Source organism: Ahaetulla prasina, chromosome 3 (assembly GCF_028640845.1).
Source record: "Ahaetulla prasina isolate Xishuangbanna chromosome 3, ASM2864084v1, whole genome shotgun sequence".
Lineage (NCBI taxonomy): Eukaryota > Metazoa > Chordata > Lepidosauria > Squamata > Colubridae > Ahaetulla > Ahaetulla prasina.
Genome location: NC_080541.1, coordinates 225833704 through 225849115, shown reverse-complemented (window position 1 = coordinate 225849115; position 15412 = coordinate 225833704). Strand labels below are relative to the sequence as shown.

The following is a 15412-nucleotide window of genomic DNA, read 5'->3' as shown; positions in this document are numbered from 1 at the left end:
TGACAGCCCTTACGCATATACGGTCTCTGTGAAGCTTCCCCCAATGTGATGCCTTCCAGATACTTGATGCTATTCCAGAAGAATTTCCTTAGTTTAACCCAAAAACCAGAACACAAGCACACTGAAGCAGAAAATTGGTTCATTGACAGATCTGGAGGCTAAAGACAGACCCAAAGAGGGAAACCTTTACTACCACTGTTTACAGATTTAAGCAGCCAGAATATGCATGCTATTGGAAACGGCAGTGGTGCCATTAAGTGATATAGGCAACTGCAAGCATTTGCTTGGGTCCAGCACATAACACACTTAATGCCGGTTTCTCAACCTTAGCAGCTAAGATGATTAAAGGCCTGGAGAGTAAAACATGAAGAATGGTTGCAGGATTTGGGTTTGGCTAGTCTAGAGAAAAGAAGGACTAGGGGCAGGGGTGAAATGCTCCCGGTTTAGACTGGATCACCCGATCCGGTAGCGATGGCGGCGGGTGGTTCGGAGAACCAGTAGCAAAAATCCCTGCCCCCCCCCCCCATGCCCAGCTGAGCCACGCGATCATCATAGGTTTTTTTTGTTAACTTTTAAAACCATTTTTTCTTCGGCATAAAAAATGCTTTTAAAAGTAAAAAAAAAAAAACCTCCGATGATCGCACAGCTCAGCTGGGATCGTCTGAACCTTTTAAAAGCATTTTAAAAGGTTCTGGTGATCAGGCAACTCAGATGGGATCCTCAGAACTCTTCAAAAAGCTTTTAAAAGGCTCCTCTGGCGATCCTATCTGAGTTGCCTGATCATCAGAGGCTTTTAAAAGCATTTTTTTACAACCTCTTCAGCTGTATACGTTGTAAAAAATACTTTTAAAAGTAAAAAAAAAGTTGACCACACCCACCCAGTCACATTATCCCACCACCACCACCAAGCCACGCCCACAGAACCGGTAGTAACAAATTTTACATTTCAACCCTGACTACGGGGGACATGATAGCAGCATTCCAGTATTTGAGGGGCTGCCACAAAGAAGAGGGGAGTCAGCTTATTTTCCAAAGCACCGGAAGGCAAGTGAAGAAAGAATGGATGGAAACTTAATCAAAGAGAGAAGCAACCAGGAATTAAGTAATTTCCTGACAGTGAGGACAATCAACCAGTGGAACAGCTTGTCTGGAGAAGTTGTAGGTGCTCCATCGCTGGAGGTTTTTAAGAAGAGCCTGGACAGTCACTTGTCTGAAATAGTACAGGTTTTCCTGCTTGAGCAGGAGGCTGGACTAGAAGACCTCCAAGGTCCTTTCCAGCTCTATTTTGATTGATTGGTTGAACTTCAGGATAATTCTGGGAGTTGAAGTTCACAAATTTTAAAGTTGCCAATGTTGAGAAACACTTGACTTGATGGGGTCATTAAAGCCTTCCGAAAGCCAGCTTGGTCTAGTGTTAAGATTCCAGGCGACTGTGATTTCTTGTCTGGCCTTAGCCATGAAAGCTGGCTGGATGCCTTTGAGCCAGTCCCTCTCACTCAGCTCAATTCAGCTCACAGGATCATTGCTGTGTGGAAAATAGGAGGAACAAGGAATATTAGGTATGTTTGCTGCCTTATTGATAAAAATAATAAGGGTGGGATGCAGTTAAATAAAATAGCTATTAGGTAATGCAACAGAAGCAAAAGAACTGTGGGCTTTTGAAAAACAAAGAGACAGCTTTCCATAAACATGGTTTATTTTTAGGAGTTGTTTCCATTTCCAGAGCTTCGTTCAACACTCATGGTGTTTTCCCAATTGTCAGTATTCTTTGGTATTCTAATGTGTTATTAGTTGATCTGACAGTTTAGTTCCCCTGAACATGTCTGTTTGGGAATTTTAGCTGGATCTCTCAAATTCTCCTTTATGATGACACCCAAATAGTCATTTCTAACTTGGAAGGAGGAGAATTGTAAACTAAAGGATTTGGTTCACATTCATCAGAGTAAATGGACTTTAAAAACTCTTATGGAATGCAAATTGTATTAGATGGTGGTTTGAACTCCTTTTATGGACGTATAGACCCCTTTGAGAGGATGCGGTGGCTCAGTGGCTAAGACCCTGAGTTTGTCGCTCGAAAGGTCGGCAGTTCAGTGCTTCGAATCCCTAGTGCTGCCATGTAACGGGGTGAGCTCCTCTTATTTGTCCCGGCTTCTGCCAATCTAGCAATTCGAAAGCAGGTAAAAAATGCAAGTAGGAAAATAGGGGCCACTTTTGGTGGGAAAGTAACAGCGTTCCGTGCGTCTTTGGCATTGAGTCATGCTGGCCACATGACCACAGAGACGTCTTTGGGCAGCGCTGTCTCTTCGGCTTCGAAATGGAGATGAGCACCGCCCCCTAGAGTCGGAAACGACTAGCACGTATGTGCGAGGGGAACCTTTACCTTTACCTTAGACCCCCTTTGAGACATCATGATGCAGGTTCATCTCCTGTTCTTTGATGTTATCATCTCCTGTTCTTATGATGTTATCAGCAGTGTTCCAATATCTCAGGGGTTGCCACAAAGAAGAGGGAGTCGGGCTGTTCTCCAAAGCACCTGAGGGTAGAACAAGAAGCAATGGGTGGAAACTGATCAAGGAGAGAAGCAACTTAGAACTAAGGAGAAATTTCCTGACAGTTAGAACAATCAATAAGTGGAACGACTTGCCTGCAGAAGTTGTGAATGCTCCAACACTGGAAATTTTTAAGAAAATGTTGGATAACCATCTGACTGAGATGGTGTAGGGTTTCCTGCCTGGGCAGGGGGTTGGACTAGAAGGCCTCCAAGGTCCCTTCCAACTCTGATGTTATGTTATATTATATTATCTTCTGCCTCATTCTCCAGGTCCATATCCATCTTGATGAAAACAATAAAAAATGGAAGCCTCGGACCGATTTGTGGAACTCATTGCCAACTAAAAAACAAGGTAACCTGGAGGTTAAACACGTTACACCTTGGCATAAAATATAGTGGTCGATTTATTTGGCTGTTAACTTAGCATGTTGTTACAATAAATACTATTGGGAGGCTAAATGTCTACGAAGATTTTCAGTCATCCAGGTCGTAGTTGTCTCAAAAGGCAACCGGACGATGTTTCTCCTTGAGGAAGGAAGACGTTTCGCTTCCCATTCAAGAAACTTCCATCAGTTGTAACTGGATGGGGAGGTTACCTTTTCCTTCCATCGCCCCCAAAGTCCTGCTAGAATCGATAAAGCTTCTTGGAGGAGCAGTGAAATGTCTTCTTATTCTTCCTCAAGGAAAAACAATCCAGTCGCCTTTTGAAAAAGCACCTTTGAGACAACTGCAGCTAGTCTTCGACTTACGAACACAGTTGAGCCCAAAATTTCTGTTGATAAGCGGGACAGATATTAAGTGAGGTTTGCCGCATTTGAACCACCTTTTTTTTTTGCCACCGTTGTTAAGTGAATCACTGCAGTTGTTAAGTTAGTAACACGGTTGTTAAGTGAATCTGGCTTCCCTATTGACTTGGCTTGCCAGAAAATCTCAAAAGGGGACCCCAGGGCACTGCAGCCGTCATAAATATGAGTCAGTAGCCAAGCATCTGAGTTTTGATCACATGACTATGGGGATGCTGCAACGGTCATGTGAAAAACGGTCATAACTCACTTTTTTCAGTTCCGTAATTTCGAACGGTCACTAAATGAACTGTTGTAAATGGAGGACTACCTGTATTGGAGACTGTCTCTTCCTTGGGCTTCTGTGTGCCAGTTGTGTCCTTTCCTGGACAGACAAGTCCAGGAAGTCTTAACCGTGGTCATAGGTCGAGGACTACCTGCAGTAATAACACTGGGGAGAAAGATAGGCCGAAATAAAGGACAGAATGAATTGTTAATATCCACCATGGTTGTGACTGGAAGCAGCGAGCAAGATATTTGATTGCATGTAACACATTGTGAGCTTTGCGAGGCCAGTGAGGCAATTCAGGGGAACCACTCGGGTAATGATGTAGGACTACGAAGACAATAGAAAGAACAAAGAGGCATATTCCATGAACGGAGTTTCTCTGCAGGGAGTTATTTTCCTTTGCTTTTCCGAAGCAATGCTTGTCTTTTTTTTTTTCCCTATTTCTTCTTAAATGGGCTTTGTCCTTCGTTCCAGGAAGATTTGTAAACATACAGTTCAGAACACAGATTTCGTTGGAAAAAGAAAAAATAATTCTATTGTTTTTCTTTTGGTTCTGTTTGGATAACATTGCAGAGAAATATTAAAATGGATAAGGTCTGCATGCAGCAATGCCAGGAACAAAACCCAGAATTATTTTAATTTTAATTTTAACAAAACCCAGAAATATTTTACAAGAAGAGTTCTCCATTCCTCTGAAAACAATAAAATACCCTATCCCACCAGACTTGAAATCCTAGGCTTAGAAAACTTGGAACTCCATCGCCTTCGACAAGACCTAAGCTTAACTCACAGAATCATCTATTGTAATGTCCGTCCTGTCAAAGACTACTTCAGCTTTAATTGCAATAATACTAGAGCAACCAATAGATTTAAACTTAAGGTCAACCGCTTTAATCTAGATTGCAGAAAATATGACTTCAGTAACAGAATCATCAGTGCTTGGAATACTTTACCTGACTCTGTGGTCTCTTCCCATAATCCCAAAAGCTTTAACCAAAAACTTTCTACTATTGACCTCACCCCATTCCTAAGAGGACCATAAGGGGCGTGCATAAGCGCACAAACGTGCCTACCGTTCCTGTCCTATTGTTTTTCTTTTCTTCTTCCTATATATGTTTATATGTGTATATACTATATAATCTTTTTGTATGATGTTGTGACAAAATAAAAAAAATATTTTTTTTTGATGTTTGTTGCTCAGTCTCTGTTAAGGATTTAATCATTTGTAGGCAAACTTCTCTTGCCAAGTATGGACATTTTAAATGGGCTTCACTGATTGTACAGATAGTCCTCGACTTATCACCATCATTGAGCCCAACATTTCTGTTGTTAGACATTTTAGTTCTGCCCCATTTTACGACCTTCCTTGCCACAGTTGTTAAGTGAATCAGTGCAGGTGTTAAGTCAGAAACCCAGTTGTTAAGTGAAGCTGGCTACCCCATTGGCTTTGTTTGTCACAAGGTCTCAAAAGGTAATCACCTGACCTTAGGACCCAGCAATGAACCTAGCAGTTCGAAAGCACGTAAAAAATGCAAGTAGAAAAATAGGGACCACCTTTGGTGGGAAGGGAACAGCGTTCTGTGCTCCTTTGGCGTTGAGTCATGCCGGCCACATGACCACGGAGACGTCTTGCTACTCTTCGGCTTTGAAACGGAGATGAGCACGACCCCCTAGAATCAGGAACAACTAGCACAGATGTGCAAGGGGAACCTTTACCTTTACCTTAATTTGATACTCGAAGGTGCTCTAACATTTTGCCTTGGTGTTCATTTGATACAGGGAAGATCTTGAGCTACTGGTGTTTCAGCCCCGGGTACAGCATGCAGGAGTTGGTTCGTCAGGGAGTCCGCACCATCATTCTGACGAGCGGGACCCTTTCCCCACTTTCCTCTTTTGCTATGGAGATGCAGATGTGAGTCCTGTTTTATTTCCTTTTTGACTTAATTAAAAAAAATTAATTAATAGGCCGCTTCAATCAAGGTCAGTCTAAAGGCTGCATAAAAACAGCAGCTGCAGCCGAAGCAATAGCAGAGATATTATGTATTTATTAGAGCCATGGTGGTGCAGTGGATAGAAGGCAGTATTGCAGGCTGACTGTGCCCACTGCCAGGAGTTCGATCCTGACTGGCTTAAGGTTGATTCAACCTTCTGTCCTTCCGAGATCGGTAAAATGAGGACCCAGATAGGGGCAAGATGCTGCTGTTGTAACCAGCCCAGAGAGGGCTTGTAAGGTTTACAATCAGTTTTCACACTTACGACCCTTGCAACATCCCCATGGTCACGTGATCAAAGTCCATGCGGTTGGTAACTGCCATATATTTATGATGGTTGCACTATCCTGGAGTCGTGTGATCACCATCTGTAACCTGCTAGGGAGGGTCCATCTTAACCCTCTTCCTGCCCACCTGACATTCCAAGCTCCTCTGGTTTCTTTGCTCTCTGGGAAACAGCCCCTCCCTTCTTGGAATCCAGGCTACATTCCGCAACATCACGGGAACTAGGAAGCCTGTCTTTTCCATAGGAGCCCTTACCCTGTGGAAACGCTTGGGTTCCCCTTCCTCCCCCAGAAGCGTTAAATGGGGGGGGGGGTGAGAGACTTTAATGAGAGATTGTAGGTTGCGTGTTTTGCTTTGGTGCAAGGTGTTTATGGTTTTATTATATTTATGCATTATCTTTTATTCCTAATATTCTTTTAATTGCTGATTGGGAGCTTCCCAGAGTTCAGTATAAGATGGTCAGATTTCTGCCATTAGAGTGGTATCATCTGCATATGGGAGACATGATAGCAGTGTTCCAATATCTCAGGGGCAGCCACAAAGAAGAGGGAGTCAAGCTATTCTCCAAAGCACTGAGGGTAGAACAAGAAGCAATGGGTGGAAACTGATCAAGGAGAGAAGCAACTTAGAACTAAGAAGTTTCCTGACAGTTAGAACAAATTTCCTGACAGTTAGAACAATCAATAAGTGGAACTTGCCTGCAGAAGTTGTGAATGCACCAACACTGGAAATTTTTAAGAAAATGTTGGATAGCCATTTGTCTGAAATGGTGTAGGGTTTCCTGCCTGGGCAGGGAGTTGGACTAGAAGGCCTCCAAGGTCCCTTCCAACTCTGTTATTATGTTATGTTATATGTGAGGTTGTTGATATTTCTCCCGGCAATCTTAATTCCAATTGATGTTTATGGTTTTATTATATTTGTGCATTATCTTTTATTCCTAATATTCTTTTAATTGCTGATTGGGAGCTTCCCAGAGTTCAGTATAAGATGGTTAGATTGAGTGATTGATATATGCCATAAATATACGTCCCAATAAAATGAGTCTGGGCAGCTTAGAGATCGTAAAAAGATAACTAGAAAAGCAGTTAACATTTTAAAATCATACACAAGATTTTTTTAAAAATCAGGCAACAATATTATTTATTTACTTGATTGTGCCTCCATTGTTTATTTTTATGGTTTTATTCCCTTGTTATTGTTTACAGGGTTTTTTTTTTTCATCCTTTTTTTTCACATGTTATTGTTGTAAGCCACCCAGAATAGCCCCACAGCAAAATGGGCAGCAAATACATTTAACACACAAATAAGTAAATAAATACAAATGCTTTAAATAAGTAAATATAGTGCCAATTTGAATAGAGGCAGTTCGATCTAGTGGTTAAGGCTCCAGACTAGAAAATCAATGAGTTCTGGTGGTCTCGTCTTAGCCATGAAAGCCGGCTGGGTGACTTTGGGCCAATCACCAGAAGATGGTGAGTTCTAGTCCTGCCTTAGGTATGAAAGCTGGCTGGATGATTTTGGGCCAGTCCCTCTCTCTCAGCCCAACCCGCCTCAGTTATTTGTAAAAAAAATAAAAGCAGGATACAAATAAATAAATAAAAACATTAAAAAGCCATACAGCAAAATCCATAGCCAAGGTATTCTCTCATCCATTGATAACATTCTGGATTATTGCAATGCTCTCTACATGGGGCTCCCCTTGAGATGCACTCGGAGGCTTCAGTTGGTCCAGAATGCAGCTGCGCGGGTGATAGAGGGAGTCACGCGTAGCTCCCATGTGACACCTCTCCTGCGCAGGCTGCACTGGCTTCCTGTTGCCTTTCGGGTGCATTTCAAGGTTCTGGTTACCACCTTTAAAGCGCTCCATGGCTTGGGGCCTGGGTACTTACGGGACCGCCTGCTGTTACCTCATGCCTCCCACCGACCGTACGCTTGCACAGAGAGGGACTTCTCAGGGTGCCGTCCGCCAGACAACGTCGGCTGGCGGCCCCCAGAGGAAGATCCTTCTCTGTGGGGGCTCCTACTCTCTGGAATGAACTTCCCCCTAGTTTACGCCAAATTCCTGACCTTCGGACTTTTCGCCGCGAACTGAAAACATATCTGTTTGTTCGTGCGGGGCTTTCTTAAATTGTTTAATTTTAAATTTTAAATTTTTTCTCTGGTTTTAATTGGGGTTTTTAGATTCTTAATTCTTAATTATTTCGGCCATACTGTATAATAAGTTTTTTAATTGTATTTTAACTGTATATTGTTCTTTTTTATCCTGGCTGTACACCGCCCTGAGTCCTTCGGGAGAAGGGCGGTTTATAAATCCAATAAATAATAATAATAATAATAATAATAATAATAATAACAACAACAACAACAACAACAACAACAACAACAACAACAACAACATTCAATACAGCCGCTGGGCTCCTGGTTCCCCACATGATGGCGACCTACCACAAAACAAATACGATTTATATTTAAGTGCCTGTAGAGGTTCTCAGTTATCCAGCTCCGAAAGACGCTTTTTTTCAGGAGGCAACCAAACTTTCTTTTTCTTTTTCCCCCCCTTGAAGATGTTTCGCTTCTTCTCATCCAGGAAACGTCTCATCCAGTTTTCTTGGATGAGAAGAGAAGCGTTTTCAAGGAAAAGCAAAGTCCAGTTGCCTCTTGCAAAAGCACATTTGGGACATATATATTTAAGGTTTAAACCATTCCAAGTAATGTGGTATTTCCGGCCCTGGAAGCTGTGCAGCATTAATTCCCACACCTTAAAGATCTTCCAGGAAAACTTTTTCAAAGCTTCCTGAAGATCTTGAAAATGGGAGATTCCCTGGTCTTCCAGGGCCAGCTGTTGCAAATCGGCCTCCAGACAAGAATGATCTCTATAAAAGAAAACGGTTGTTTGGAAGCAGTTTTTGCCCCCGGTTGAAATAATATTGACAGCAGCGATACTGAAAGATGAAAAACTCAGGGATTTTCCACGGTTATCATTATCTCCCCAATTCCTGTTATAGAACAATGCCTTTATTTTCTTCTGTGGTTGTCAAGAAATCTTATTGCCTGCCCACCGTACTTGCTATGTTTACACTTATGCAACCCAAGCTTGGCTTGACATTCAGTTTTGTTGTGCCCGGAAATGTTTTGTTGTGTCTTGGATGGCTTGACTGTTTTATTGTGCCTGGTGGATTTATAAAAAAGCCGGAAATGTCTGATAACAATAGAAAGAATTTTAAAGATCAACATTCAACTTTAAGCAGAACTTTACTTACTGGGAATAGTGGACCGGGGCTTGGGAACTCCTGTGCTAAGTGAAACATTTGCAAAGTGAGTTTTGCCCTATTTTATGACCTTTCTTTCTACAATTGTTAAAGGAATCACTGCAGTTTTTAAGTTAGTAACCCAGCTGTTGAGTGAAAGTGGCTCGCCCCAATGATTTTGCTTGTCAGAAGGTCACAGAAGCCGATCACGCAAGTTCAGGATATTGCAATATTCATAAATATGAACCAGTTGCTAAGCAGCCGGATTCTGATCACGTGACCCAAGGGATGCTGCAATGGTTTTAAGTTGAAAAACAGAAGTCACTTTTTTTCAGGGCCATTGTCACTTTGAATAGTCACTAAATGAACCAACGTAAGTGCAGGACCACCCCTATATTTGCCTTCAAATTCAAATTGCACAACATATGTACAACGAGATTGGTTGAGCTTCATTCTACGTTTGTTTGTTCATTCATAAAGTTTATAGGCTGCCCATCTCATTAACTCATACATAATGAGAACTTTTAAGTTGTTCTATTTGATGCAAAGGCTCTGATAAATTTATATGAATCTTAACAGATGTTTTGCGGCTAAGTCTTGACTGCAAGTTTTGCTTTGGATTGATCTCAGTTCAACTTTGTTTCTACACCTCATTGCTTTACGAAAATTAATGTCCATTTCAACTCACCATGTACTATCCCAGCCAATTATCTGCATGATATACGTGGAGAAAGTTTTTTTTTCCTCCCCTTCCTGCTTTATTTTTATTACTCTGGATAATAAAGAGTAGAATATTATAGTAGTTATCTGGGTGTCACACCTGGAAGCCATCTTTTACAATTGGAATGAACATTTACATAAGATTACCATCAATGCAAGTGAATTATGTGACTTGGAATAAACGACTTCCTTTAGAGAAGGGAATTCTTGTTTCTCCTTGTGGAAATTGTCAACTCTCCTTCCTCTCAGGAAGCAAGTGTTAAATAAGAGACACGGTTGTTAAGTGAATCCGGCTTTCCCATTGCTGACTTTGCTTGCCAGAAGGTCACAAAAGGGGATCATGTGACCCTGGGACACTGCGACCGTCAATGGTTGTAAGTGTGAAAAATGATCATAGGTCGCTTATTCCAGTGCCGTTGTATGGTCACTAAACAAATGGTTGTAAGTCAAGGACTACCTATAATATTACTGCAGATTGCTAAATTTGTCCCTTAAGTGCCTACAGGTGGCTGCCATCTCATTCTGCCTGGTTTCAGGAATTAGGCAGACAAGTATTACGCCATGAAGGCCATCTCTCTAGTATGTTGATTACATCGTGTTGACTTTCTCCTTTTCTTTAGACCTTTCCCAGTTCATTTGGAAAACCCACATGTGATTGATAAACATCAAATTTGTGTAGGAGTCATCCCCAAAGGACCAGATGGAGGTTTGCTGTCCTCCACTTACGAAAAAAGGTAATTAATTATTTCCTGTTTGGTATCCCCCAGCTTTTTTATTATTATTATTTTGTTCACTTAAGCATTCAATGGTAAATATGCACTGATATAAGTGTCAGGGTTCCAAGGAACACCCCCAACGAAATAAAGCTCTGAGGCTTGAGGTTCCTCAAAGTTCCAATTTATTAGAGATGTCATGTTGGCCCAACTGGGAAAACCCGAAACTGAAAGCTTCCAGGTTTTCCACGCCCAGTTGACAGTTCACAGCCCTTCCCCACACCCACAAGTTCATCACATTGTCCCATCAACTCTTCACGCTCAATTGGATACAATCTTCAGGCAGTCTCCATCAGACGCAGGCAAAAGTCCTTGAATATAGAATGTTGTTATGTCTAACTTTCTATCGCTCCAACAACAACCCCCTCCCAACTTCCCCAGCTAAAATATGTGACAGTTAAGAAGCAAGAAAGAAATTTAGCTTCCAAAACTGACAATAAGTGCTACACACATCATAGTATCCTGGCGACAAATTGGAACCAGTAGAAGGGAAAATTTTAAGATCAGGGTTGAATTGTGGGCTCCTTGGTGCTCTGACCTTCTTGCAGACATTTCATTACCCAACTAGGTAACATCATCAGTGCTAAAAGGGAGTCGGGTTTGCAAAGAGGAGGAGGATTGTGGGATCCTTGGTATTCTCTGAGCTTCTTGCAGGCGTTTTATGACCTAACTAGGTAACATCAACAGTGCTAGAAGGCTGTGGGGTTTGCTCTGCGTTTATATACCATTGGCTTGCCCTTGTCAGTGTTGCTGGGTGTATTCTTGGTGATTCCTTGAATAGCCCGTTGTTGACTGTTCGATTGCTTGTCTGAGTTGGTATTTCTCTGATTGGCATGTTCTTTAAGTTCGACTGTTGGTTTAGTGTTAATATTGCTGTTAATCTCTGCTGATCTGGGTAAGGTGTGATCTATGAGGACTCTGCTGATATTCTTAGGATTTCATAGAGATTAAGAGAGGAATGTTTGTGGAGATTCTCAGCCATCCAGGTCATGGTTGTCCCCAAGGTGCTTTTTCAAGAAGCAACTGAACTTTCTGGTTTTTCTTTGAAGATGTTTCACTTCCCATCCAAGAATCTTCTTCAACTTTGACTGAGCTGAAGTCTGAGCTGAAGAAGCTTCTTGGATGAGAAGCGAAACATCTTCAAAGAAAAACCAGGAAGTGCCCAGTTGCCTCTTGAAAAAGCACCTTTGGGATTAAGAGTGGGAATAATAATAATAATAATAATAATAATAATAATAATAATAATAATAATAATAATAATAATAATAATAATAATAATAATAATAATAATATTTTAATTTGTATACCGCCCTTCTCCCGAAGGACTCAGGGCGGTGAACAGGCAGATAAAATATAAATACACACAATAATTAAAAACATCCCTTAAAAAACTAATTTAAATGCCCAAAATGTTAAAAAACATACTCCCCCATAAAATCACAAAATTTTAAAAACCCATCCAATAAAAATAAAAATCAGGCTAGTCCAGCCATACGAAATAAATAAGTTTTAAGTTCGCGGCGAAAGGTCCTAAGGTCAGGTAGTTGTCGAAGTCCGAGGGGAAGTTCGTTCCACAGGGTCGGAGCCCCCACAGAGAAGGCCCTCCCCCTGGGGGCCGCCAGTTGACACTGTTTGGCTGACGGCACCCTGAGGAGTCCCTCTCTGTGGGAACGTACCGGACGCTGGGAGATAGAGGCCGGCAGTAGACGGTCCCGTAGATAGCCCGGTCCTAAGCCATGGAGCGCTTTAAAGGTGGTAACCAATACCTTGAAGTGCACCCGGAAAACAACAGGCAGCCAGTGCAGTCTGCGCAGGATAGGTGTTATGTGGGAGCTCTGAACCGCTCCCTCAATAACCCGCGCAGCCGCGTTCTGAACTAGCTGAAGTCTCCGGGTGCTCTTCAAGGGGAGCCCCATGTAGAGAGCATTGCAGTAGTCCAGGCGAGAGGTAACGAGAGCATGAGTGACTGTGCATAAGGCATCCCGGTCCAGGAAGGAGTAAACATACCACCACCCACCCTCCCTTGTAGAATTTCAATCCGAAAGGCAAACAAAATAGTGGTAGACTTTGCATCAAAGCCCTGTTGGGGCCTTCAGCCTATTTCATCTGAATAAACAGGAACCAATTCTGGTAGTGAGTTTTTCTTGTTTGTTTAAAATTTCCAACCTTTCCCCCCATTTCAAATTTATTACTGATATCTCAGGATGTCCCAGTTCAAACTGTTGAGAGCCTTATATCATTTTCTCTATGACAGCGGTTCTCAACCTGTGGGTCGCGACTCCGTTGGGGGTTGAATGATGATTTGCCAGGGGTCGCCTAAAACCATCGGAAATATGGGAAGTATACTTAAGAGTCGAAGAATCGCGCTCCAATTGTTGACTCCACAAGCCAGCTGCAGGCTCTTCAAATCGCTAGCCGAATTTGGCTTCAGGCGCGATGAATTAAAAAAGAGAGAAATCTTTGCTCTGATGTCTCTCTCTCAAGCCAGCTGCAGTCACTCCCAATCGCTAGCCTAATCTGGCTTCAGGCGCGATAAACTTAATAGGGGAGGAGTCTCTGCTTTAATGCCTCCGTTCTCAAGGCAATCGCAAGCAGTTCAGATCGCTAGCCAAGACGGCTTCAGGCGCGATAAATTCAAAAAAACAGTTTGCCGCTTTCCCCCCCCTTCTGCGGCTGCTGAGGCGCGTGAAATCGCTGCCTAAAAAAAATTAATTTTACGGTTGGGGTCGCTACATCGTGGGGAATTGTATTAAAAGGATCGCAGCACTATAAAGGTTGAGAACCACTGCTCTATGAGATTCTCTCCTCCAATAGAAGAGAATATTTGTAGCTCAGTATCCTAATTATGTTACCTAGTTGGCTCATGAATTGTCTGCAAGAAAACCACTAAACTCAGAGAAGACCCCACATACCTCCTCCTCTTCTCCACACACCCTGCTCCTTTCTAGCATTGATGATGTTACCTAGTTGGGTCATGAAACATCTGCAAGAAAACCACCAAGCTCAGAGAGCACCAAGAACCCTTCACTTCCCCCTTCCCTTTAACCACTGTGCTATCTGTTCTAATTGCAAAATATGTGCTTATTCATATTCAGTGACATATTATTTCTAACTAAAAAAAAATCAAAACCCATTTAGGTCAGTTGGCCAAAGATCACAGATAACCTTAGGGGGATTGCTAAGTTGAAAAGTCACTATTGCAAATTTCTCATTGTTCTTGAATAATACCATGAACATTCTCTATTTGTCATATCTCTATTTATTATTCTAGCACGGTGTTCCTCTTTTACTGAGAAAGCAGACAATGGATGATTTCCTATGTGTAGAGATAAAACTATTACAGGAATCTGAACAGTTTCAGGGAAATTTGTTCCAGAAAGCATCTTAGGTGGCAAGATTTCTGATGAAGCATTAGGGAAAGCGATGCCTGTGAAATTGTGATTGTACAATTGCACATTTCTCAGGGTTCTGCTGAGGGGCAAATCCTGCTCTGCCCTTCACTTCATTTTGTTCACTGTCATGTTTCACAGCCTTTTGATCAGAGGTCGGCCAGCAAACACCAATAAGGCCACTGCTCCGCCAGCTAAATTGTTTACCAGTCTGCTTCAAGGTGTTGGTGATCACATTTAAAGCCCTTCATGAGTCCAGGTTACTTGAGGGACCATCTCACCCCACTGGGACTGGCCTGTACCATTTGCGCCGGCGTAGGAGGCATGCTGCAGGTCCCGTAAGCCCCATTAGTCCAGCTGGGGTGTGGGAGGTCCAGTAGAAGGGCCTTCTCTGCTGTTGCTCCTACCCTCTGGAACAGGGGTCTCCAACCTTGGCAACTTTAAAACTTGTGGACTTCAACTCCCAGAGTTCCTCAGCCGATTCTGGAGTTGAAGTCCGCAAGTCTTAAAGTTGCCAAGGTTGGAGACCCCTGCTCTGGAACATCTCACCATCCCTCACCCCACCCTATGTGAGATTGGCCCCAACCCTCCTATCTTTTCATCAAAGCCTAAAGCCCTGGTTCTGCCAGTCAGGTTAGGACCCCAGGGGGGGATCACGCAATGGAGGTGATTGATTAATAACAGATCCTCCCTCCCCCCCTTCTGACTCTGTCATTAGATTTCATATACACATACACATACATACACGCACACACCCACACACAGTGTTTTTCTATCGAAGCACGTGGTCTACCCCAATATGGGAGGGAGCCTACGGTTTCCCTTTCGCCTTTCAGCTTCAATCCAGGAGCCCTCAAGCAGTCGCATTCACAACAAACCATTTTATACCAAATTTGTATTTGCTGATAAAGAAATTAAGGGAGACTAGTAGAGATCTATTTCGAGCTAAGTTCGAATCCGAGTAAGGGTATGGCTAGCTGATGAGAGCTAAATAGCTCGGGAAAAGACCCGAATACGCCAAGACCTATATACATACATACATATTCCTTGACTTAAAACAGTTCATTTAGTGACCGTTCAAAGTTACAATAGCACTGAAAAAAAGCAACCTATGAGTGTTTTTCACACTTAGGACTGTTGCAGCTTCCTCGTGGTCACATGATCATATTTGTGACCGTTGCAGTGTCCTGGGGTCACATGATCAGGTTTTGCGACCTTCTGACAAACAGAGTCAATGGGGAAGCCTGATTCACTTAGCAACCGTCTTATTAACTTGTCAGCTGTGGTAATTCCCTGAACAGGTGTGAGGTCATAAAATGGGGCAAGACTCATTTAACAGATTTCGGCTCCATTGTGGTCATAAGTCGAGGGTGACCTGTGCCTG

The 15412-nt window shown here is 42.5% G+C and overlaps 1 protein-coding gene across 8 annotated transcripts in view; it reads left to right on the top strand.

The window, feature by feature from the left end:
- RTEL1 (regulator of telomere elongation helicase 1) overlaps positions 1–15412 on the top strand; it is a 157968-nt gene that overhangs the window by 55476 nt on the left and 87080 nt on the right. For all 8 annotated transcript variants that reach the window (XM_058177924.1, XM_058177926.1, XM_058177928.1 and 5 more), the window contains exons 16-18: positions 2822–2903; positions 5402–5534; positions 10487–10600. In XM_058177924.1, the coding sequence (XP_058033907.1) occupies positions 2822–2903; positions 5402–5534; positions 10487–10600 (329 nt within the window). The remainder of the gene's footprint in view (positions 1–2821; positions 2904–5401; positions 5535–10486; positions 10601–15412) is intronic.